At 41.9% G+C, this 22,274-nt stretch overlaps 2 protein-coding genes across 4 annotated transcripts in view; one reads left to right on the top strand and one right to left on the bottom strand.

Moving 5' to 3' along the window:
* The window catches only part of ACOXL (acyl-CoA oxidase like), a 382,696-nt gene extending 381,304 nt beyond the window's left edge, over window positions 1–1,392 (bottom strand). The window contains 1 exon segment of the mRNA XM_073791125.1: window positions 415–1,392. The gene's annotated coding sequence lies outside the window, so the exon portion shown is untranslated.
* A 127-nt stretch (window positions 1,393–1,519) lies between these two features.
* The window catches only part of BUB1 (BUB1 mitotic checkpoint serine/threonine kinase), a 41,606-nt gene continuing 20,851 nt past the window's right edge, over window positions 1,520–22,274 (top strand). Inside the window, exons 1-16 of one of the 3 annotated variants that reach the window (XM_019931077.3) lie at window positions 1,520–1,649; window positions 4,725–4,784; window positions 4,869–5,007; window positions 5,831–6,027; window positions 8,465–8,508; window positions 9,163–9,263; window positions 10,752–10,804; window positions 10,897–11,081; window positions 12,523–12,674; window positions 15,398–15,654; window positions 17,401–17,459; window positions 18,767–18,895; window positions 18,995–19,105; window positions 19,845–19,944; window positions 20,908–20,989; window positions 21,969–22,143. In XM_019931077.3, coding sequence (XP_019786636.2) covers window positions 1,624–1,649; window positions 4,725–4,784; window positions 4,869–5,007; window positions 5,831–6,027; window positions 8,465–8,508; window positions 9,163–9,263; window positions 10,752–10,804; window positions 10,897–11,081; window positions 12,523–12,674; window positions 15,398–15,654; window positions 17,401–17,459; window positions 18,767–18,895; window positions 18,995–19,105; window positions 19,845–19,944; window positions 20,908–20,989; window positions 21,969–22,143 — 1,870 coding nt within the window. In that variant the 5' untranslated portion in view covers window positions 1,520–1,623. Of the gene's footprint in view, window positions 1,650–2,537; window positions 2,557–3,862; window positions 3,952–4,724; window positions 4,785–4,868; window positions 5,008–5,830; window positions 6,028–8,464; window positions 8,509–9,162; window positions 9,264–10,751; window positions 10,805–10,896; window positions 11,082–12,522; window positions 12,675–15,397; window positions 15,655–17,400; window positions 17,460–18,766; window positions 18,896–18,994; window positions 19,106–19,844; window positions 19,945–20,907; window positions 20,990–21,968; window positions 22,144–22,274 lie in introns of those variants that run through there. The other 2 variants (XM_033838905.2, XM_033838904.2) reach the window with 2 other exon arrangements.

Below are 22,274 nucleotides of genomic sequence, written 5' to 3'. Positions count from 1 at the left end.
GCTATCAGACAAGCTGAAGACCTAAAAATGTTTTAATTCCTACAATGGTTAGCAGAACCTAAACTTGCCTAAAGACCCCAGAGTGAGCACCCTCTGAGTTAACAACCCCACAAACTGGATACTTGTGTAGATCCAAATTAATTAGTCAATGCTCTGAAAGAAATTCTGGACTCAGAGAGCATCAGGATTTCCAAAAGCAGCTAATTTTTTTTTTTAGAAGGAATTTAACTTAAGGGCCCTAAGGGAGCAAAATATCCACACAGCTTCTCTAAAAGGAAGGTAATCACATGAATAGCTCTTTATATGTTACTTGCATTGTCAAGTGGCTCTTTAAAGAACCTTGAGAAGTAGAATGGGAAGTTACTAAAAGACCAAGGGGCAGAGAAGGTTAGGCTGACTGTTTTTCCAACTCACTCTCAGGTAGGAAGCATCAGCGTATTACATATGTCTTCTTAGATATCTGGACTCCGTGACAAAGAGGTCTCTTCATTTTTGGTTTTCGAATCCGTAAGTCCTCGGTCTCCAGAGCTTCTAGTTCCGTGGAAGATGATGAAAACTTTCCGGCCGCCATTCTATACGCTATCCAAACTCCCGTTCTTTAATTACCAGTTGGCTGCAGGAACAACTCCCAGTCCCTCGAGCCCTCATTTACTCTGTCCACACAGCCTTTCAGATCAGTTAAATCAAGCCTGGAGGTCTCCAAGGGTACCAACCCATCGCTTTCATTTGCCATGTATCAATATAATTTACATAACTAACCCTGAAGTGCCTACCGACGTGCCCTCACCTTATAGGCACTAAGCTAAAACCCACTAAGCTCTTCCCTGGGCTTTTGATGACTCACTCCCTAGCTCTCTGCCACAGCATTTTAGGGTCTGGAACCAAAATTTCACAGGCTTCAGCATCTAGGTTCTTTCCTTACAGCAAGGACGCGGAACAGAAAACTGCGGGAAACCGGGAAGTGTGCCACTCGGCGGGGTTCCGTTTTCACCCCACCTGCCTACCTCTTAAGCCAGAGACAGGCATTTCCCCCAGGACTCTGCGACCTCAAACAAGTCTCGACTCTACAAACGGGATTAATTTTCTTTTTTCCATAAACCAGACATAATGATTCTGGTTTAGTTACTTAAGTAAAGGATGGAAGAGGCACGACTCTCCGGACCCAAGGGCCGAGGCACAATTTTTTCCACCTCAGGAACCTCAAGTTAGTTTTTTTTCTCCTACGATACCTTCCCTGGGATGATGCTTTAACCGTGAAACCATGTAAGCCAGTTGCAGCTTGGACAGCTAAGGAAAAAAAACTCATTCCCTACTCCTGAAGCAACCTAGGGCGCCCTCACCACGCCGTACCCGGAATCCCAGCTCCCGCTCGAGACCCCGCGAGCTTTCGGTTCAACATGGCTGCGGGAAGTGAAAGGAGAGGCGGGCGCGCGGGATGGAGGCGGGGCTTGGGCTCCTGGCAACGGCCCCGGCGATTGGCCAGCCCATCTGCAGCTGAGGCCAATGGTCAGGCGTCTTGCAAACGCTCGGCGTGGCGACTGCGGCTGCGCGGGAGATTCGAATCGGCGGCGGCTCCTCGCTGGCGGCGCAGGTGGGGCTGCTGCTGGCTCGCGTCCTCTAGCCATGGATAACCCGGAAAATGTTTTTCAGTGAGTGTGGGTCTGTGGGAGGGGAGGGGTGGGGGCGAGATCCCCAGCTGCTGGCAGCCAGGGGGCTTGGGTACCTGGGTTCGGGCCTAGTGGTCTGCAGGTCCCCGGCCCGCCCCACCCCAGACCTGCCTCCCTTTGCCCTTCCCAACCCCTTTCCTTGGCTCCGGAGTTTGTCCCCTCCCACCGTCCCGCCACCCACCCCTACCCCATCCCAGCTGGGCTGTGAGCCACTAGGGAGCCGGGGAAAGGACCGCGCACCGTGTAGCCGGGACTCTCTGCCGAGACCCGGGCCCTGAGGCCGAGCTGCGGCCGGAGTGGCAGTTTGGGGGGATTTGGACGGTTCCTGAGGCCCTCAGCGCTCCTTGATTCTTTGTAAGGGATCCGCTCTGGGCAGATTGCCGCTGTGGAAGTAAAACGTCTAACCCAACAAAAAACTAAAACTTACCTTTAGGTTTCATGAGAAACTTTCAAAACCACTCATTTTAAAATTCTGCGAAAGAGAGAGAACTTAAAATTGCTTTAACCCCTAATCCCACAGTTTTTAAAAGTCTTTGAATAACGTGCACTTTAAGGGGAAAAATGTTCCCTTATGTTTATCATCATTTATGTCAACCTGCTAACAATTTTTAAAATTCCTACGCCTTTGCTTTTTATTTGTATGACTTAGGTGATTTATCCAGACTGTTTCAAAAGCATTTAAAACACTTAAACCATATGCGACAGGAAGTAAAACTGGTTAGTTTTATCAGCACCAAGGTAATCTTAACTCTCTGGGGATCCGAAGACTCAGGTGGTTAAGTGCTGTCAAAACAAAAATTTGTTTGCCTTAAGACTTTTTCTTTAGCCCAGCCTGCAAAGGATTTCGATATTAGAGGCTCGTTTTCCCCCATTTCAAAAAAGAAATCAGGTATTTCCGACCTTATTTTGACTTTTTAGCTTTTAAAAATAAGTACTACATTTACATGGTTAAAAAAAGATTTAGAAAACTGTTCACTGCGCTCTATACTTGACTGCTCTCCCACTCCCTCATATGTAACCATGTTTCTAGTTTATTTTTATATTTATTTTGCAAATATAAATATTTATATTATAATAACATGAACATGTCTATATACATATATGTACACGTGTGTACAATTCCTGCCTTTATTGAACATAAAATGTAACAGAGTGTACACACTGCTTTTTTTACTTAACACTATCCTTGGAGATTTCACTCTATCAATCCATAGATTCTTTTCTCCTTCTTTTTTACAACTACATGATATTTCATGTACCACAATTGATCTAAAAAGTCCCCCGTTGATGGAGACTTGGGTTGTGGACAATATTTTGCTATTACAAATAGTGCCGCAGTGAAAAATCTTGTACACGTGACATTTTGCATATATCTGTCCTCTAGATTCCCAGAAGTCGGTTTGCTAGATCAAAAGTAAATCCATGTGGAATTTTGGTAGATCTTATTACCAATTGCGGTGGCAGGGACTGTGTACACTCCCACCTGCAAGCAAATTGTAAGAGTGCCTGTTTTCTTTGCTTCCCATCCACACTTGTCACATTGTTGCAATCTGGTGGGTGAGAAGTTGTATCTCAATGAGGTGAATTTCTCTTATGAGAGAGGTTGAGTATTCTTCTGTGGAATACCTTTTGTTCATTTCTTAAATTGGGTTGGGTTTGGTTTTTTCCCCCCAACTTCTAGAAGCTCTGTTTGGTTATCCCAGTTTATCATTTCTCTTTTGACTCTGCTTGGTGTTTTGTTTTATTTGACACATAGAAGCTTTTAATTTATATATAGTTGACTTCATCTAGCTTTTCTTTTGTGGCTTATGGATTTTGAGTCATAAGAAACATTGATTTTATCTGTATCTTGAGGTACAAGAGCTAGAAGAAAGTATTACTTTCAACCCTTTTTTCCCTACCCCCCGAAAAAAGTCATGTAACAAATGTCATGTAGCGTCTCTGATAGAAACCTAGAGTGTTCCTTAGCTTGACTGTCTCTTACCCAGTGTGCAATCCCATCAGCAAGTCTCATTGTTTCTTTCTCCAAAACACCCAAATTCCACAATGTTCCTGGGGCTCTGCAGTAGCTTCCTAACTGGTTTCCGGCTTCTATTCTCATCCCCCACCCGCTTCTTCACTTGGAGAGACAGATGCACATTTTAAAATGCAAATTAGATCTTGTCATCCCCACCCTTCTCCTAGCTCCGCGTACTTACACAGCTGCTTGGATCCCTGGCACCGATCAAATGTCACCCCCTCAGAGAGGCAGGTTTTCTTTCCCTGACCACTCTACCTAAAAACAGTAAGTCCCGTCACATTCTTACCCCTTCTCCCATCTTTTGAGGGCTTTTTCCTCTGTGCTTAATGTCCCTGACAATACTTTACAGTTTTGGTTTGTTTGTTTGTTTACCGCACTAGCACCTGGGGGCCCCTGGAGAACTTTGCTGTGCTTGGTTGTTTTTTTTAAGCTGTGGTTGGGTACACGGAGGTCGGGCCAAGCAGAGTTCTCAGGGAGCCATAGCCACTGACTTCTGAGCATTGCCGTTGTGTGTTCTTCCTCAGGGACGTTGTGTTCCACTGAGGCCCAGAAAGCAAACTGGATCTGGAAGCCCTGATCGGTGGGACCCTGGGCTGTGCGCACCCTTCCCAAGCCCTCTTCAAGTCTTCCAGCCAAGCTCCTGAGCAGCAAGGGGAGGGGTCTGAGGCAGTGCCATGCCTGGGTCCCATCATTAGGAGGAAGGGCAGCAAACTTCTGGCTGTTGCCCCTCATGGTGGTGGTGGTGACATCGGGAATCAGTGAGAGGAGAAGGAGACTCCTGGGGATAGACCTGGGGACCTTCTTTTAGCTGCTTCTTTATAAGGCTACCTCAGGGGCCTTGCGTCTTACTTTCTTCTGAAGAAACACTGACTGCTTCTGAGTGTTCTGACTTCTGAGGGAATGCTGTTTTCATTTTTATTATAGCATTTGAATTGATATTTAAGATTTCTATTTTAAGGTGTATAGTGATAAATATAAAATATATCTTTTAGGAAGTATTCCTAATAATCCCATGTACATATTTTTCTCTGCTCTAGAATGTTTGAAGCCCATATGCAGAGCTACAAGGGCGATGACCCACTTGGTGAATGGGAAAGGTTAGCATTTCGTTCATTTATTTTTTCTGTAAACAAACTATATGTGCTGCCCTGAAAAATTAATGTTATCCGTATTTTTTCTAGTTACATACGATGGGTAGAAGAGAATTTTCCTGAGAATAAAGAATACATGACAACTTTATTAGAGCATCTAATGAAGGAATTTTTAGATAAGAAGAGATACCACAATGACCCAAGGTTCATCAATTATTGTTTAAAATTTGTAAGTATACTTTCAGATGTATAATCACATCTCTAGTCATGTTGTCCTTTTGTTTTTTACCCCAGATTTGAAGATCATTTTAGACTGTCTTTTATTCTGATACCTTATGTTTCATAAATTTTTTTTAAGTTGTATGGCCAGAGACACGTATTTTACAACCTTTTGGCTTCTGTACTGTGGAATCAGTGATTTAATTTTAAAATCCTTCTTCTCTGTGTATCAAGTCTGAAATGTGACAACACGAGGTAGAAACCATTAGATTAAAAGAAGGTTCGTTGGATGAGAAGCATGCTTGGGGAAGGGGAGATAAGCAGGTACTCCCAGTGGGTTCCTGGGAGTAAATTAAATTCATTGTGAATAATTAAGAAAATATTAACTCTCAGAAATGAAATTTAGTACTAAAAGGAGAAGGCCGCCTCAGGTTAGGCTGGGTCTCTTCAATCTTGAAATAAAGGCTTGGGAGCGTGATTTCTAGTAATAAAATCATGAATGGAATAGATAAAGTAAACAGGGATTTGTTCACTAAGTTTCCAAATATGAGGATTAGAGGAAGCCTGTGGAGCTTGAGCAAGTATAACTTTATATACTACGTTACAGAACCTGCTGTCTTGGGAAATAATGTGGGTTGTCTGGGGACATTGAATGTCAAGGAAAGGAACGAGCTTAACTTTGAGGCTTGCCATCAGAGGACCACACAGGCCTTCCCCTGCACAGTACATCCTGAAGCCTCCAGGAAGACGAACGCTGAGGGCTGGCTGGACTCGGCCACACTGAGACTGGCAGTGCCTTCGTTCTCATGTCTGTCTGCTTTGGATTTCTGCAGGCTGAGTACAACAGTGACCTTCCTCAGTTTTTTGAGTTTCTGTACAACCATGGGATTGGGACCCTGTCAGCTCCTCTGTACGTAGCCTGGGCTGGGCATCTGGAAGGCCAGGGGGAGCGGCAGCACGCCAGTGCCGTTTTTCGAAGAGGAATTCAGAACGAGGCCGAACCTAGAGAGCTGCTGCAGCAACAGTTCAGGTAGTTTGAAAATAAAACTCCACGCAGTGTCTCCTACCTTGAAATGCAGTGTTTGCTCTTAAAAGATTTTTATTGTTATCTGTTTGTACAGGGAAATCCTTCTCATTGGGGAAAACGTGGATGTATAGAATAGTAGAAAAGCTGCGCAGAAATATTACTGTTAACATTTTTGTGCACTTCCTTCTAATATTTTTTCCGATGCCTATGTGTGTGTCTTAGTGTCTGTGTATTTTTACGGTAGACCGTACTGTAGTCTGATTGTGTGTACTGAGCTTTATACTGCTCTTAAGAAATTATGCACTTTTATACTACTTATAAAGTGGTTGTGAAGTCTGTCGCAGAGCTATGTCATAATTTAATTGTTCTCCAATGGAATATTAAAGTTGTTTCCAACATTTTGATTTTTATAAATAAAACATAATGAATATTTTAATGAATAACTTTGTTTTTCACAATTTTTGACTTTTTCAGTGATTAAATACACCTCATTTAGGGTGTTATTTATATATACCCTAATACAGAAAACTAAAGAAGCAAAAGAAACCCATCAATTTTAAGTCGCATTTTTTTCTCCGCTTGTAATAGGATTGCAGGCGTTTTTTATGTACATATGCAGCCCTGTGTCAAGGTCTTTTTTCTTCATCATAAAAGTATTTCCTAATGTATTTCCTATTATTATCTAGTTCCTTCTGATAGATTCTCAGAATTGAAACTGTGGAGTCAAAGGGTGTATGAAGAGTGTTCAGGCTTGTGGTACATGTAACCAAATTCCCTTCTCAAAAGGTGGTACAGGTTTCTGCTGTCTCTGTCTAGCAGCATAGAGACAGCTTGTCTCTCTGCACCCCTCGCTGGCTCTTAATACACTCATTGTTTTCAACTTTGCTCCAGTGCGCATGCTCTTTTTAAACTTTATTATGAGAATTTTCAAGTATGCGTTAAAAAAAGAAAAGTTAATATAATGAACCTGCATTTACTTATCACTTGCTTTTAATTATTATTAATATTTGATCACGCTGTGCTGAAGGATTTTTTTTAATTAATTAATTTATGTATATACTTTTGGCTGTGTTGGGTCTTTGTTGCTGCACGCCGGCTTTCTATTTGTTGCCATGTGCAGGCTTCTCATTGCGGTGGCTTCTCTTGTTGCGGAACACAGGCTCTAGGCACTCAGGCTCTAGAGTGCAGGCTCAGTAGTTGTGGCGCATGGGCTTAGTTGCTCTGTGGCATGTGGAATCTTCCCGGACCAGGGCTCGAACCTGCATCACCTGCTAACCACTGTGCCACCAGGGAAGTCCCTGTGCTGAAGGATTTAAAGCAGATCCAAAACAGCAAAATATTTTACCCTAAACACTTCCATAAACATCTCAAAAAGGTGATTTCTTACAGAACCTTACATCATTTTCATGCCTAACAAAATGAATAGTAATTCCTTAATATCATCCTATTTTCAGCTATTCTTCATTATGTAAAATGTTTTTGTTTTTTGCCTTTTTTTAAAACCATTGGTTTGTTTGAATTGAGTCAAACAACATTGGCATTTGTCTGCATTTGGTTGTACATCTCTCAGTCTCTTCATACTATGCACCCCTCCTCATATCACCCAAAAATGTCGAGCTTGGAGGTTGCATATTACTTGATAGGTTGATTAACATGCAAAGATGCATGAAATGACATGTTTAAGAAGTCCTCACAGCATGAACAGTAATATATCTGCTTTTTAAAATAGTTTTGTACTTTAACATCTTTCTTCAAACCATTATACTTTTCATATGTTCCAGATGTAGAGAATGCCTAAAATAGAGAGTTCAAACGCCCCATGTTGTAACATGTACATACTTGATACCCTCAGAAGGAGGGTATGTTTGTTATATGAATTTAAGAAATACTAATATAAACGAGGCAAAAAGAGGAATTTTTCTAATATTAAGTGTATTGGGTATGAAGACAATCCCAGAATTTTTTTTTTTTAATTTTGAAGCAACTCTAAAATTCAGCTTTACATTCTCTCTTAACCTCAGTCTTTACTAGCTTTTAGTAAGCTGTCTATCATGTTTAGTTTTCACTTTTTTTTTTAAATTAATTAATTATTTATTTTTGGCTGCTTTGGGTCTTCATTGCTGTGCGCAGGCTTTCTCTAGTTGCGGCAAGCAGGGGCTACTCTTCGTTGCGGTGGCTTCTCTTGTTGTGGAACACAGGCTCTAGGTGCACGAGCTTCAGTAGCTGTGGCATGTGGGCTCAGTAGTTGTGGCGCACGGGCTTAGTTGCTCCATGGCATGTGGGATCTTCCCGGACCAGGGCTCGAACCCATGTCCCCTGCATTGGTAGGCAGATTCTCAACCACTGTACCACCAGGGAAGTCCCTAGTTTTCACTTTAATATAATATATATTGAACTGTAAATTATAATCTATACTGATGCCTTTATTGCTGTCTTTTAGGTTGTTTCAGACACGCCTCACCGAAACCCATTTGCCAACTCAAGGTAAATAATGCTTTCTAAAATGTCCAAGACCTTGGTAATTTAGTCTGATTTTCACTACTTTTTTTTTTGTTTTCCTTAAAAAACAAATCCATCCACTATTTCTTGATTATATTATCTTAGATAACAGGGGCGGTGCTATGATAATAATAATGCCTGATAAATAGCAGAGCAGGGGCTCTGTCATAGCACTTTAAAAGAAACCCCCCTCCAACACACACACACACACACACACACACACACACACACACACACACACACACACACGCCTGGTGATTTCATTGTATTTTTAGGATTTTTAAAAAATAAAAATTGCCCCACATAGAGGACAATACCTACTCTGAAGTGAATCTGTTCTGAATTGAATCAAATAATAGATTACATTCTAGCATTAAGCATTGACTATCCTATTGTTTAAAATAACTAGAGTTTACATGTCTTTCAGGGACTTTCTTGGGCATTTTGAATTGATTAGAAAGCTATCTCTACCATATTTCTCTTATTTATAAAGTATTTTAGTTGCATTTTCTGAGACAGTGTAAATGAGTTTATTTTTTAATGCTGCTTATTGAAAGATCAAGGGAATATATTTGTAATAATTTTATTTAATATGGTTTTACCCTTATTTCTTTTTATTTCATCTTTTTCCCCTCATAGCAAGAACCTCAGAACCTCTGAATAATGCTCAGATTTTAAACCAACTGGTAACATTAAAATCCAATCCAGGAAATAACTCAGCCTGCATTTCTAAGAATCAGGTAATAATAATGATTGTAGTTCGTGTGGGAACTGGGAAGGGTATGGAACGGTCATCCAGCTGCCTTCCTTGGGCATCTCATTTCTTTGACCTTGTCTCCCAAGACTCTAACCTCCATGTCAGCCACCTGTGCCTGTGGCACCTTTCCGGGCCTGTCATCATCCACCACGGCTCACCTCAAATATTAAATTTAAAATAACTCACTGATCATAACTTCCTGCATTGTCTGACCTAGGGAACCCTGCTCCACGACCTCCTGTCTTCGCCTCCTCCCAGCAGCCTCTCCTCCTTTGTTCTGCGGGGCTCCCTTGCACAGGCCCAGGATTCCCTACCGTGGGTCACACCCACATGGAGGCACCTGAGCTCACCTAAAACACTCCTGGCTTTGAACTATAACCTCAGCCAGGGCTTTACTACTCCCCGGCAATTATGCTTCCAATTTCCCAGTTCACTTTTTATGTTTTACATATCACTTATGTTTCCCATTTTACTCTCTAATGCCAAATTATGATGATTTTACACTTCTTTTTACTCTCCTCAAACTTGGGACCTGACTACCTCCAACCCCTTCCTCAGGAACTGGCAAAAATACTATTTCAGTGAAACAACAGAAGCCATCAGATGATGTCTGTCCATTTCTGCCACCAACCAATAAATAACTTCACCTTTCCCTGCCATTGCAGTGGGGCGAGGTGGCTCTTCTGCCCTGATGGCTTATTAGCATGTGAAAACGCTCTTTTCTTGCTTCCCAGCATCTTTCCTCTTCATAGTACTGTTGCTCTTTCAAAGTTTGCTAAGGACCTCCTTTAAGCTAAATCCCATGGAAATGCCTCTGTTCGTAGTACACATGTGCAGGTTTTATTAATGTAGCACATTCCTGATGTAGAATATGAATTTCCAACTTCGACAGATACTCAGATGATCCCAATTTACATCCTACTCATGTTTGCCAGTCTCATTGCTTCCTGTTGTCCCGACTGTAAGTTTCTAGGCAGCAGAGTTGGGTCTTGTTTACAGTCACTTCCCAGGACCTAGCCCAGGACATGACACGTATGAGATGTTCAGTAAATACTTGTCTAGTGAATGAATGCTAGCATTAGAGACTCCTCAACATAGAACAGTGCCAGAAGAAAATTTTAATGATTTTTTTTTTTTAATGTAGCTATTTGGAATGTTAAACTCATTACGCGTAGGTGCTGTGGCTCCGCTCCTGGACTATGTATCAAAGGGAAGTAAGTGCCCTTCTTGACTACCAAGCAGATATTTTAAAATCGCTTTCTTATCGGAGTCTAGTTGCAAAAGTTATCATAAAAGTAATAATGCAAACCTAGGCTTCAGATATTAATTGTAACTTGAAAGAACATATACAAATCTACTCGATAATTCAGAGACCCCCCCTCAAGTGTTTTCATATTGTTTTGTGAAGTAATTTGGATGATAGATTCTTTCCAGATAAGTGAGTGCTTGTGTTTCTTTTCTGTCTTTCTAGGGTTCAGAGCTTTCTGGAGTAACATCTTCAGCTTGTGATAAAGAGTCGAATATGCAAGTACAATCAGTGCATTCATCTATTACTTAGTTTCCTTCAAGAGCTGCTTCAGTACACTGTTGTAAATAATGTATTTTCCCCATTTTAGGGAACAAAGGGTGATCATGATTTCTAAATCAGGATATTCTGCACACCCACCTGTAGCAGCCAAAGCTGATGTGCAGCAGGTTGTCATGTATTGCAAGGAGAAGCTTATTCGTGGAGAGTCAGAGTTTTCCTTTGAAGAGCTGAGAGCCCAGAAATACAATCAACGGAGAAAGCATGAACAATGGGGTACTTGCAGTCTTACAGTCTGAGCTATCTTAGGTCACTTAATATAATTCTCATCTCTGAGTAATTACAATTTAGCAGATAATTGACTATACTGAAAGAATCTGCCAGAAAAATGTCTCTAGCTCATTCTGTCAGGAGCCTAAAAATCTTTAATACTAGTGTAGCAACCACATTTGTCCAAAGGCTAAATTGGTGTCTTTTGACAGCAAAACTCGGGGTTGAAACAGCAATAAAGGAGATAGATATCCACACCAGTGTTGCCTTAGCTTTTAGTGAAGTAGATTTTTTTTTTTTTTTTTGCGGTATGCGGGCCTCTCACCGTTGTGGCCTATCCCGTTGCGGAGCACAGGCTCCGGACGCGCAGGCTCAGCGGCCATGGCTCATGGGCCCAGCCGCTCCGCGGCATGTGGGATCTTCCCGGACCGGGGCACGAACCCGTGTCCCCTGCATCGGCAGGCAGACTCTCAACCACTGCGCCACCAGGGAAGCCCCGAAGTAGATATTTTTAACCTTTCAAATAATATCTGTATGGATTTGAACTTCTTTGTCTAGCTATTCTAAACCTCTGGGTCTGTTATTTGGACTGTGAAAGGATTAGGTTAGGAACTGGAGTTGAGATTTTTCAAGATCTGCAACTACTGTAAATAAGACATTCAGGAGTCCTCTGATGAAAGTGCCATGTTATTCATGGCTGTGCTATACAGTGGGTCAAGCTTTGTTCCCCAGGGAAAACAGTGTTAACACAGTGTTGGCACTTGGCTTTGCTGTAACAATGTGGACCTCAGGAAAATGAACCTCTGTCCTACTCAGGGCTTTTACACCATCTGAGTATTTGTGCTGTGCCCACTCTGTAGGCCACTTTTTGTTCATTCATTATTTCTCTTTTGGTTGACAACTGAGAGGACAGTCAGTTGACGCTCGTGGAGGACTCTTTTGTGCCTTGCACAGATGCTAAAGTCTGAGCTGGACGGTTAGATTTGTACGTGATGTGGTTATGTTAACCAGTTACTGGAAATGGGACCAAGAGCAGTGTACTTGAGACACTAACCATTCGGTGCACTTTACTCTTACTCCTTCTTAGAAAGCACCTAGAGGTTTAAATCTTTTAAAAACTGTTCCATTTTCAAATGATTTGCACAGTCATGATTGTTCTACAAGCGGTGCTTAGTATCATACCGTGCTATTACCAAATATTTTTGTTGCTCATCATGTAAATTTTTATAACTTACACGCCCTGAACTTAAAAATAACTGTGCTACGGGAAGGTAAAAACTATAACTGAAAAGTAATACATATTTCAGTTCTCATAATCTAATACACATGGAAAAGACTAGTAAAAACTTTGCCGTCTTAAAAATAACCTTTTGCTGATTTTGCATGGATTCCTCTGATGACCTGAATTTAAATTTCACATGCAAACCATATTTTCTCTTTCCTAAAGTTAATGAAGACAGGCATTATATGAAAAGGAAAGAAGCAAACGCTTTTGAAGAACAACTATTAAAACAGAAAATGGATGAGCTTCATAAGAAGTTGCACCAAGTGGTGGAGACATCGCATGAGAACCTGCCCTCTTCCCAGGGGAGGTCTGAGGTGTGTGTGCTCCTTGCCGATGCTTCCCATGCCCAGTACAGGGATTTCTGTTTCTATTTGTCCTCTGTGTGCTCTATTTTTAGAGTTAATTCTGATGTTAATTTAGTTACTAGCTTTCTGACTTATTTTCCCCCCAACAATGGGGGAAAAGGCAATCCAACATGCTTCCAGTGATGAAGAGGTCACACTTAAAGAGCCAAGAATCAGAATAACGCTGGGCTTCTCAGCACCAACCCGGAAAGATCTTCAAAATGTAGAAAGAGAAAGGAAGTTACAGGACAGAACGTGTAGTGTGTTTGTGCGTGTGTGTGTGCGTGCGTGCGTGTGTGTGTCTGTGTGTGTGTGTAGGCACATACTTACATACTTAATTATTAGCATATATAATCCTTTTTCTGATTTTGGGGGGGGGGTGTACAATGACTTATTTAATGAAAATTCAAATATAATGATTTCTTTAGTTTGTGTTGAGAAGCCAGCACGCACCTGCAAGAATGGGTCTCAGGACCTGTTTTTTCTACAGACTTACTGTGGCCACATTCCTGTTTTCAGCTACACCTTCACGTCCATCCTGAGATGTGTTCAAATTTCTGAACTTCTCTGGAGATCAACCTCCTCCAGCTGCTGTTTTAGGTGTTAGGATTCCTTTACTGTCATTTTGGTGAGGTTTCGGGAGGACGTGGATGATAAAGCATGTGTTTAAGCCACTGTCTTTAACCAGAAGCCTGTTTATGAACTTATTTCTGTATATGAGTGGTATAAGGATATATTTGCCAAATGGATCTCCATTTGTCCCTAAGTCATTTATTTACCAGCTCAGCCTTTCCCTATTGCTTTAAAATATCTTATCACATACTAAATTTTTAAGGTATAAGATCCATTTCTAAAATAGCTGTCTCTTTGTTTTAGTCAATAGGTTTCTTCTTGATCATTCCATATTGTGTGTTTACTATAGCATTGTTGTATGTTTTGATATCTGGTGGAGAAAGTCTGATTATTATTTTTTTAATGTATTTCTTCAGAAATGAATATTATGTTTATTTTTAATCTTTACTAATTTGGTAGGTGAAAAAATGTTATAGGTCATTTTTAATTATCTTTTTTGATGACTAGTGAGAGTAAACGTCTTATATTTTGTCCATTTGTCTGTGAAATAACGATTCTTGCCCTAGATATTTGGTGCTTTTCTTTTTTTTTTTTTTTTTCTTTTGCGGTACGCAGGCCTCTCACTGTTGTGGCCTCTCCCGTTGCGGAGCACAGGCTCCGGACGCGCAGGCTCAGCGGCCATGGCTCACGGGCCCAGCCGCTCCGCAGCATGTGGGATCTTCCCGGACTGGGGCACAAACCCGCATCCCCTGCATCGGCAGGTGGACTCTCAACCACTGTGCCACCAGGGAAGCCCTTGGTGCTTTTCTTAACAATTTGTGAGAATACTTTTCTATGGTGAGAAATTAACTCTTTTTTTTTTAAGATTTATTTATTATTTATTTTATTTATTTGGGGCTGCTTTGGGTCTTAGTCACGGCACGCGAGATCTTTCCTTGTGGCGCATGGGCTTCTCCCTAGTTGTGGTGTGCTGGTTTTTCTCCTCTCTAGTTGCGGCTCGCAAGCTCCAGGGCGCCTGGGCTCTAGTTTGTGGCACGCGGGCTCTAGTTGAGGTGTGCAAGCTCAGTAGCTGTGGCGCGCGGGCTTAGTTGCCCCGCAGCATGTGGGATCTTAGTTCCCTGACCAGGGATCGAACCCACATTCCCTGCTTACAAGGTAGATTCTTTACCACTGGACCCCCAGGGAAATCCCGCTCTTTGTCTTTTAACTTGGTAACATAGGAGTGTACATGTACAGTCTAAGTACATGTGAGTAGAAAAGCAAAGACTTCAAGTTAAGGGCCCGTGTCCTTCCCACTGTGCGCCATGCTTTTGTGGCAGTCAGTGCAGTTTACATTCGTGTTTCCTACTCATTAAAGGGAAGATGGTTACTAAGGGTATTTTAATAGCAGGAACACCATTATGAGCATTTGGTAACATTGACTGTTAGTCTTTTCCCAAAATTAAGTAAGGAGAAATGTTCCAGTTCTTAAATACTAATGAATGCTCAGGGCTGGTATTTTATTTTATTTTATTTTATTTTTAAAATTTTTTTAAATTTTATTTATTTATTTTTGGCTGCACTGGGTCTTTGGTGCTGCGCCCGTGCTTTCTCTAGTTGCGGCAAGCGGGGGCTACTCTTCGCTGCAGTGTGAGGGCTTCGTGGGCTTCTCATTGCAGTGGCTTCTCTTGTTGCAGAGCACAGGCTCTAGTTGTGCAGCCTTCAGTAGTTGTGGCATGCAAGCTCTAGGTGCGCAGGCTTCAGTAGTTGTGGCACGCGGGCTTAGTTGCTCCGTGGCATGTGGAATCCTCCCGGACCACGGCTCAAACCCGCATCCCCTGCACTGGCAGGTGGATTCTTAACCACTGTGCCACCAAGGAAGCCCCGGTGCTGGTATTTTAGTGGTTAGAAGTATGAGCTGCCAGTTGAGTGTGTGGTTAAGAAGCTACGGAAGCATCCACCGCGTAGAGTGGCCTTTGTTGTTGACTGTTCATTTCAGAATACCTGGAGGGGTAAGGAACTGGCTCAGGAGGAAAGGAATCTACTGAAGAAGACAGGTGCCATTCTTTGAAAAGCTGTAATACTTAATTAGCAGTCTGGACCTCATGGCTTTGTTTTTGTTTGTTTGCTTATCATGAAAGGTCAGCCCAGCACGTATGGGGCCACACACAGGCTCCCCGCAGGAACTGAGAGCTCCGAGTCTTCCAGCTGTCCATCAGCAGACCTCAAAGAATGCAGGAGAGACACCCGAAGATGCATCTGTTGTTCCACTTATGGCAAATGCTGTCACCGCTGCTTTGGTGTCCCCAGCCGTCACCCAGAGTGTAGCTCCCCAGGTTCCTTTGGCAGCCCAGCCAGTGACAGATGCCATGTTGACGGTGGCCAGCAAAGATGCCAGGTAAGCCAAAGGTAGCCCTAGAGATGATAGTGATGTGAATGGTGTCTGACGGCTTCTTTACGTGACCTGCAGTGTCAAGAGCAATGTGTAAATGATGGATGAGTCTTGTTTTTCAAAATAATTTTTAGATGGGCATGTAGTGGAAGAAACAAGTTACCAAAACATTAGCCCCAATCCTTCAGCCTCACTTATTGTTTCTTTTAGAGTATTTGTTTTACTTCATACTTCCCTCTTGAATTATAAGTTTTCGATACACTGAAACTTAACAATCTTTTTGTAACTGAAGAATATACAGCTGTTAAACTGAAATTGCCTTTGCTTACTGGCTTTGACTGAACATATGTAGGGGTTCATTACAATCCAGATAGTTCCTTGACGTATATTCTTCTCATATTCCTTCTGTCTTTCCACCGGGAGCAGTTTGGGATTAATATCTGCTACACAATATGCCAAAATATGTCTATACACTGCTGTGGAGGTTTTTTCTCCAATTTTGAGGGATTTTCCTAGATTACAGAAATTACAATTACTGTCGCATCGCTTGTTTATATTTTCCTCTTCAGTCACTTTGGTGCTCTCTCTTTTTTAAACATAAAAATTTTATTGATCTATTGGAAAAGATAAAAGCTACAATGTAACTCACACCCTCCCCTTGGGCTAAACCCCTTGGCACAGATTATGGTTCTTAAGTACTGGTTCTCCTCAATGTCCAAGGTTAACTTTTACCAATGATTTCTCCTGGAAATAAGATTTAAAGTGATCATGCTTTTTCAGCCACATTAGGACAATAATTCAGACCTGTGTCCTGTATCAAACCATGTATGTAAAAAGAGGACTGTTGTGTGGGGCTGTGACTTCATTAGTTCTTAGTAGTTAATTTACACAACAATAAGATGGTCACAACAGCAGCAATGACAGGCCCCCGGAGACACAGTTCAGCGTGTCCAGCTGAACCTTATAAAATTATGAAACTCTTTGACCTAATGAACATTCAGATCATTCAGAAGCCTTTCAGACTGACCCTGACCTTAGCCTAGGCAAGGGACTGAAAGTACCCCCCTCACGCTCTCAGTGGCCTAGATGGCTGACCACGACAGAGAAAGGGCACCTTTCTCTGGTATCTCTATAAAACTCACGTTTTTATGACAGTTTAATGGGGATTTGTAAGATTAAAAGTGCTTTGCACTTTTTACTTTATACCCTCACAGGGTCCATTAAGGGAAGCAATGTTAAATAGACAGATGAGGTCCACTATCACGACTGCACTTAAAATAAACTGTGATGTAAGTGTCTCACGTACCATTTTTTCCCCTCTTGATAACTGCTGAAGTCTAGAGGACAATGCAATGTGGCTACCTGCCCATCACGAGAGAGGTGGCCCCTGTGGCGAAGGCGCCAGCGCTTCCCCACGTCACAGCGCAGGAGAGTGGTGCCGGACGGCAGGCCCAGAGCTGGGGGTTAGCCCTTTAGCCTGTGTAATAAATGGGATCGTTCGAACCTCGTGTATGAATGATTATTGGGTGTTAAAGTACAGAATCACTATGTCAAGCAAACGTGAATACCTGGCCTTTATCTGTAAGAATTATTGTCCTCGAAAGGAAATGAAAGAAAACATAAAACATCTTATTCACTTACACTGTAGACCTAGGCAGTCCCATCTGTGTTTTAATAACAGGCTCGTAATTGCTGACATTTTTTACTGTTCTTTCTTGAGAGTTATTGTGTCTCAAGAGTTTTCTCTTCCAGGTGTATGAATAAAAGTACTCATGACTTCAAGCCACAGAGTGGAGCAGAGATAAAAGAAGGTAATGTTTAACTATTGATATAATACATTGCTGTCTAAGCTGTTTGCCCAGACTCGTCCAGGTCGCTCAAGGGTCTGTTTGGTGGCTGCAGTTCATGAAGGCTTCAGGCCTTAATGAACCTGGGTGTCAGCTTTCCCGTTCTTAGAAGGCAGGGGTTAGTTAAACCCCAGACCATTTCAAATAAAGGTAGAAATTCACTTGACAGTCACATCTTAGTTGGAATCCTTTGGAAACTTGATTTGTGAAAACTTTACTATTAAATTTCTCAGCAGATTTTAATCTAAAACCAGAGTCATCTTTAACATGTTGTGAAGACGGAAAGGTGATTAAAAGTTTAATTAGGAGTGTTATACTTCCGTTTGGTACTACTTTGTTAGAGGTATTTGCATAAAAGTAAGTTTTATAAATAAAATAAGACACCTGGATTGGGTCTTCATTCCCCCCACTCCTTCACGTACTGTGCCATCCTTTCCTATGACAGTTTAGTGGGAGCAGAGCTACTTGAAAAAAGCAGTGACACCTACATTTAACCAGGACCTGATTGAGCACTAGTAGAAGCCAGGCACTGTTCTAGGTAGTGAGAGATGCAGTCGCGAACAGAAAGGACAGAAATCCCCACCCGCGAAGAGGGGGAAAGGAAGTGTGGCTGGGGGGGGGATGGGCAGGGGTTGAAATCTCAGGGGCAACTGGGAAAGACCCTCACAAAGAAGGTGATATCTGGGTAGAGGGGGGGAAGCGTCCCACGCAGCCCTTGGAACCCTGGTTCAGGTGGAGGGAGCAGCAAGGGCAGAGCCCTCAGGTAGGAATATCCCTGAACTGTTTGGAGCACAGCAGAGCGGCCAGTGGCCACAGGGAGCAGGGGAGGAGGAGGAAGTTGAGGTGGGAGCTGAGAGACTCAGGCTGTGCAGGGCCATGTACACCATGGTTTGGGCCCGGCTGAGGGAGATGGAAAGCCAATCCTAAGATATACAATGTCACTATTAACTACTTCTGGGGTATAGTGGAGCAAAGAGGGCTATTTATGACCAGTCTGCTAATTTGATATGATCTTAGATCAAGCCACTTAATCTCTTTGAGCTTTTATTTCCTTTTCTGTAAACGGATACTTCTTGCCTTACCTACCTCGTGGGACTATTATAAAGAGAAAAATGAAAGATATGGAAGCATTATAGTAATGGAAGTCCTTAGTGAGGATTATCAAGAATAATAAAAATGTATAATAAGTATAATAAGTTTCTTAAATTGTGCCTTCTAAACTATTCTGATTTCTCTACTGATGCTGCATTTTGTCCCCATTTCTTTAATAGGGTGTGAAACACAGAAGGTTGTTAACACAAGTTCTTTTCACACAACTCCTAACACATCACTGGGACTGGTTCAGGCAACGCCATCCAAAGTGCAGCCGTCACCCACCGTGCACACAAAAGAAGCATTAGGTATGTAAGGCCTTTTGTTTGAATGTGTAGCATCTGACGACAAATTAATGAAAGCTCTTTTGCAGCCATGTTTACCATTATTCTTTCTATTCTTTTAAGGTTTCATCATGAATATGTTTCAGGCTCCTACACTTCCTGATGTTTCTGATGACAAAGATGAATGGCCATCTCTAGGTCAAAATGAAGATGCATTTGAAGCCCAGTTTCAAAGTAATAACAGATTGTTTAATAGCTACTAAGTGGATAGCGTAGTGGGTGGTTGCCCACAGAAATAGCAAGGATTATACAAGAAGTGGTCCTGGCCTTGGTTAGCTTGTCACATAAGGGCATGGAGTTTGTGAAATAAAAAAATACAACGTTATTTGGCAAGGTACTCAGTGTGTGCCCTAGACTTGGTTTGTTTCTTAAAAAATAATAAATTGTGCTAAAGAAGGACGAAATCTGCCTGGGTAGGAATGGCCAGGAAGGGCTGAGTAGTTGAGGGATACTTGAGCTTTGCCCAGCAGAGGAATGTTCGGGCTGGAGTGTTGGGAGCCAGGACTAGCCCACCTTTGTCTAGAGTCAGAGGATTTGTGCTGGAAGCCAGAGAGAGATCACGATGAAGATATATAGAGAGCTAAGAGCTTAGTTCCTCATTGTAGGAAAGCAAAGACATGGCGAGCTTTATTCAGTGTCAGTGAGCATAGCAGCGCGTTAGGAGAACGGTGAACGCTGCTTTATGTGTGGCAGGAACTCGAGATCGGCGGCTCGCGTGCTAACCCTTGTGACCATGGTTAGTCCCTTCATGTCACTGAAGAGTGACTTACCTCGTTGCCTAGTATTTCAAAAACTGACATCAGTTGTTTTCTGTAGCTCTTATTCCATTTTCTTATTTGTAGTTGAAGTTGCACCTAAAGGATAGTGTTTTTGGCCTATTTTAATAATTAACTGCAATTTTTTACCCTTGCAGAAAATGCAACATCTTCTGGGGCTTGGGGAGTCAATAAGATTATCTCTTCTCTGTCCTCTGCTTTTCCTGTGTTCGAAGATGGAAACAAAGAAAATTATGGGTAAAGAAATATCTGGTTAAGATAACACTGGGGGAGATGCATGTTGCCATAGTGACAGGGACAGTGCGGAGATCCCTCCAGGAGTCCAGGTGGTGAGCTGGTGAGAGAACAGGACCTGCCGATCAAATGGCCTGGGCCCCAGCCCCAGCTCTGCCACAGATGAACCTTTTGACCACATGGCCGGGAGATTGCTGCTGAAGTTCTTTTCCAGATCTGCAGAGTTCCGGGGGGTTACAAGAAAGTAGTCCTTCCATAACAAAAGTATTTGTTACAAAAGGAAACCGTATGGTTATAAATCATCAGAGAACCAAGGGATCCTATATATTTGAAATTGTATTCGCTGTAAATGATTTCACCAGTACAGGTATCCATACGTGCTCTGTATATATTTGCAGGATTGATGAAGTAGAAAAGGAAGTGGCTTATATTGGGTCACACTGCAGAGAACATTTGTTTTAAGGCTGAGCCCCATCAGGGTAGAGTAGGGTAGCACGAGGAAGTTTCACCATTAATAATTTAAACCATGAAAGAGAGGTGTGAACTAAAGGTATCATGGTGTAGAAGAGGTTCATGTTCTGTAGCTAGACCAAGCACTGGGAATAAGAAATAAAACGTATGGCATCCATGCCATTCTGTTGGCCACGGCCCTAACTACTTTTTTGTCCTTAAAACTTAAAACTCAAAAAAAATAAAAATAAAATAATAATTTAAAAAAACTTAAAACTCAGTGCAATAGAAAGTTCTGTATTTTCCACCCTCGCTTAAGTAACTGTAGATCTACTTTTATATACATAGTCAAGCTAATTCAACCTGCACTCAGTTTTGCTGTAAAAGTAAGAAATATGTGTATAAATATTAATTAAATAGGAAAAGGAGAGAATGTTTTTAACACTCTAACTTAAGTGGTAGAATTTATTTCCTTAGCATATTTTGCTGTTTGTAATTTTTCAAATCTTTCCTTAGATTACCACAGCCTAAAAATAAGCCCACGGGAGCCAGGACCTTTGGAGAACGCTCGATGTGGAGGTTCACTTCAAAACCAAATGTAAGTAAATCTCGGCTTCATCCGTGAAATGGGTCCCGCAACCCTTTTCTTTTCATTTTACCAAATGCTTGTGCCAGTCAAATGAGGTGGTGTATTTAAAAAACTGTGCTGAAAAAATAAAATATTATGTGGAAAATTAAGTTTTATAGAACATTATTCTATAATTATTTGCAAATCTATTATGCACCACACATTAAGAGAGATATAGAAACTGAAAAATGAGTTTGATAATGATCCTTGCCCTCTGAGAGCCTTCCCTTTAGACAGGAGGAACCACTGGGGGCATATATATTTTTCCTAGACCTAAGAAGTTTAATACAGGCTATATGGGAACTCTGTATTATCTTTGTAATTCCTCTGTAAATCTAGACTTTTCAAATTAAAAAAAAAAATAAGTAGGGACTTGTCTGGTGGTCCAGTGGTAAAGAATCCGCCTTACAAGGCAGGGGACACGGGTTCGATCCCTGGTCAGGGAACCAAGATCCCACATGCCGCGGGGCAACTGAGCTCGTGGGCCTCAAATAGACAGCCTGCGTGCCGCAAACTACAGAGCGCACATACCCTGGAACCTGCGCGCCACAACTAGAGAAGAGAAAACCCTCATGCCACAACTAGAGAGAAGCCTGTGTGCCGCAGTGAAGATCCCGTGTGCCGCAGCTAAGACCTGATGCAACCAAAAATAAATAATAAAATGAATGATAAATCTTTAAAAAAAAAAAAAGTAAAAATTGGTAAACAAAACGTGACTCTTGCATGTGATATAACTCCGCTGGAGTGTGTTAAAGATGAAGTGTCCCAGTTCTGGGGAAAAGAACGGACCCACGATGTCCTTGGCTCTGTGTTAGCCAGGGGTTACATCCATTTCTTCGAAAAAATTAAAATTCCTCATTTTTTTGAATCTTAAAAAGTATTAATGTGTTAAATTTCATCTATGAAACAAGGAGATTGCTACTTTTTTTCCGTTCATCTTTCGTTGTAGGAAGTACCTCACACTGACGAGTTTTTGGATGATTCAACCGTGTGGGGTGTCCGCTGCAACAAAACCCTGGCTCCCAGTCCCAAGAGCCCAGGAGACTTTACATCTGCTGCACAGCTGGCATCTACGCCCTTCCACAGGCTTCCAGTGGATTCAGTGCACCCTCTAGAAGATAAAGGTGTGCCTTACACTATCTTAGTGTCTTCTGCCAACTTCAGTTCTTTTACTATTATAGTTTTCTTCTGGAAGATTTGAAAATCATAAAGAGGAAACTTAAAATCCATTCACTGTATTATTACATATATGGTT

The sequence above is a fragment of the Tursiops truncatus genome, chromosome 14, assembly GCF_011762595.2.
Source record: "Tursiops truncatus isolate mTurTru1 chromosome 14, mTurTru1.mat.Y, whole genome shotgun sequence".
Classification (NCBI taxonomy): domain Eukaryota; kingdom Metazoa; phylum Chordata; class Mammalia; order Artiodactyla; family Delphinidae; genus Tursiops; species Tursiops truncatus.
This window is presented reverse-complemented; position numbering and strand designations above follow the sequence as displayed.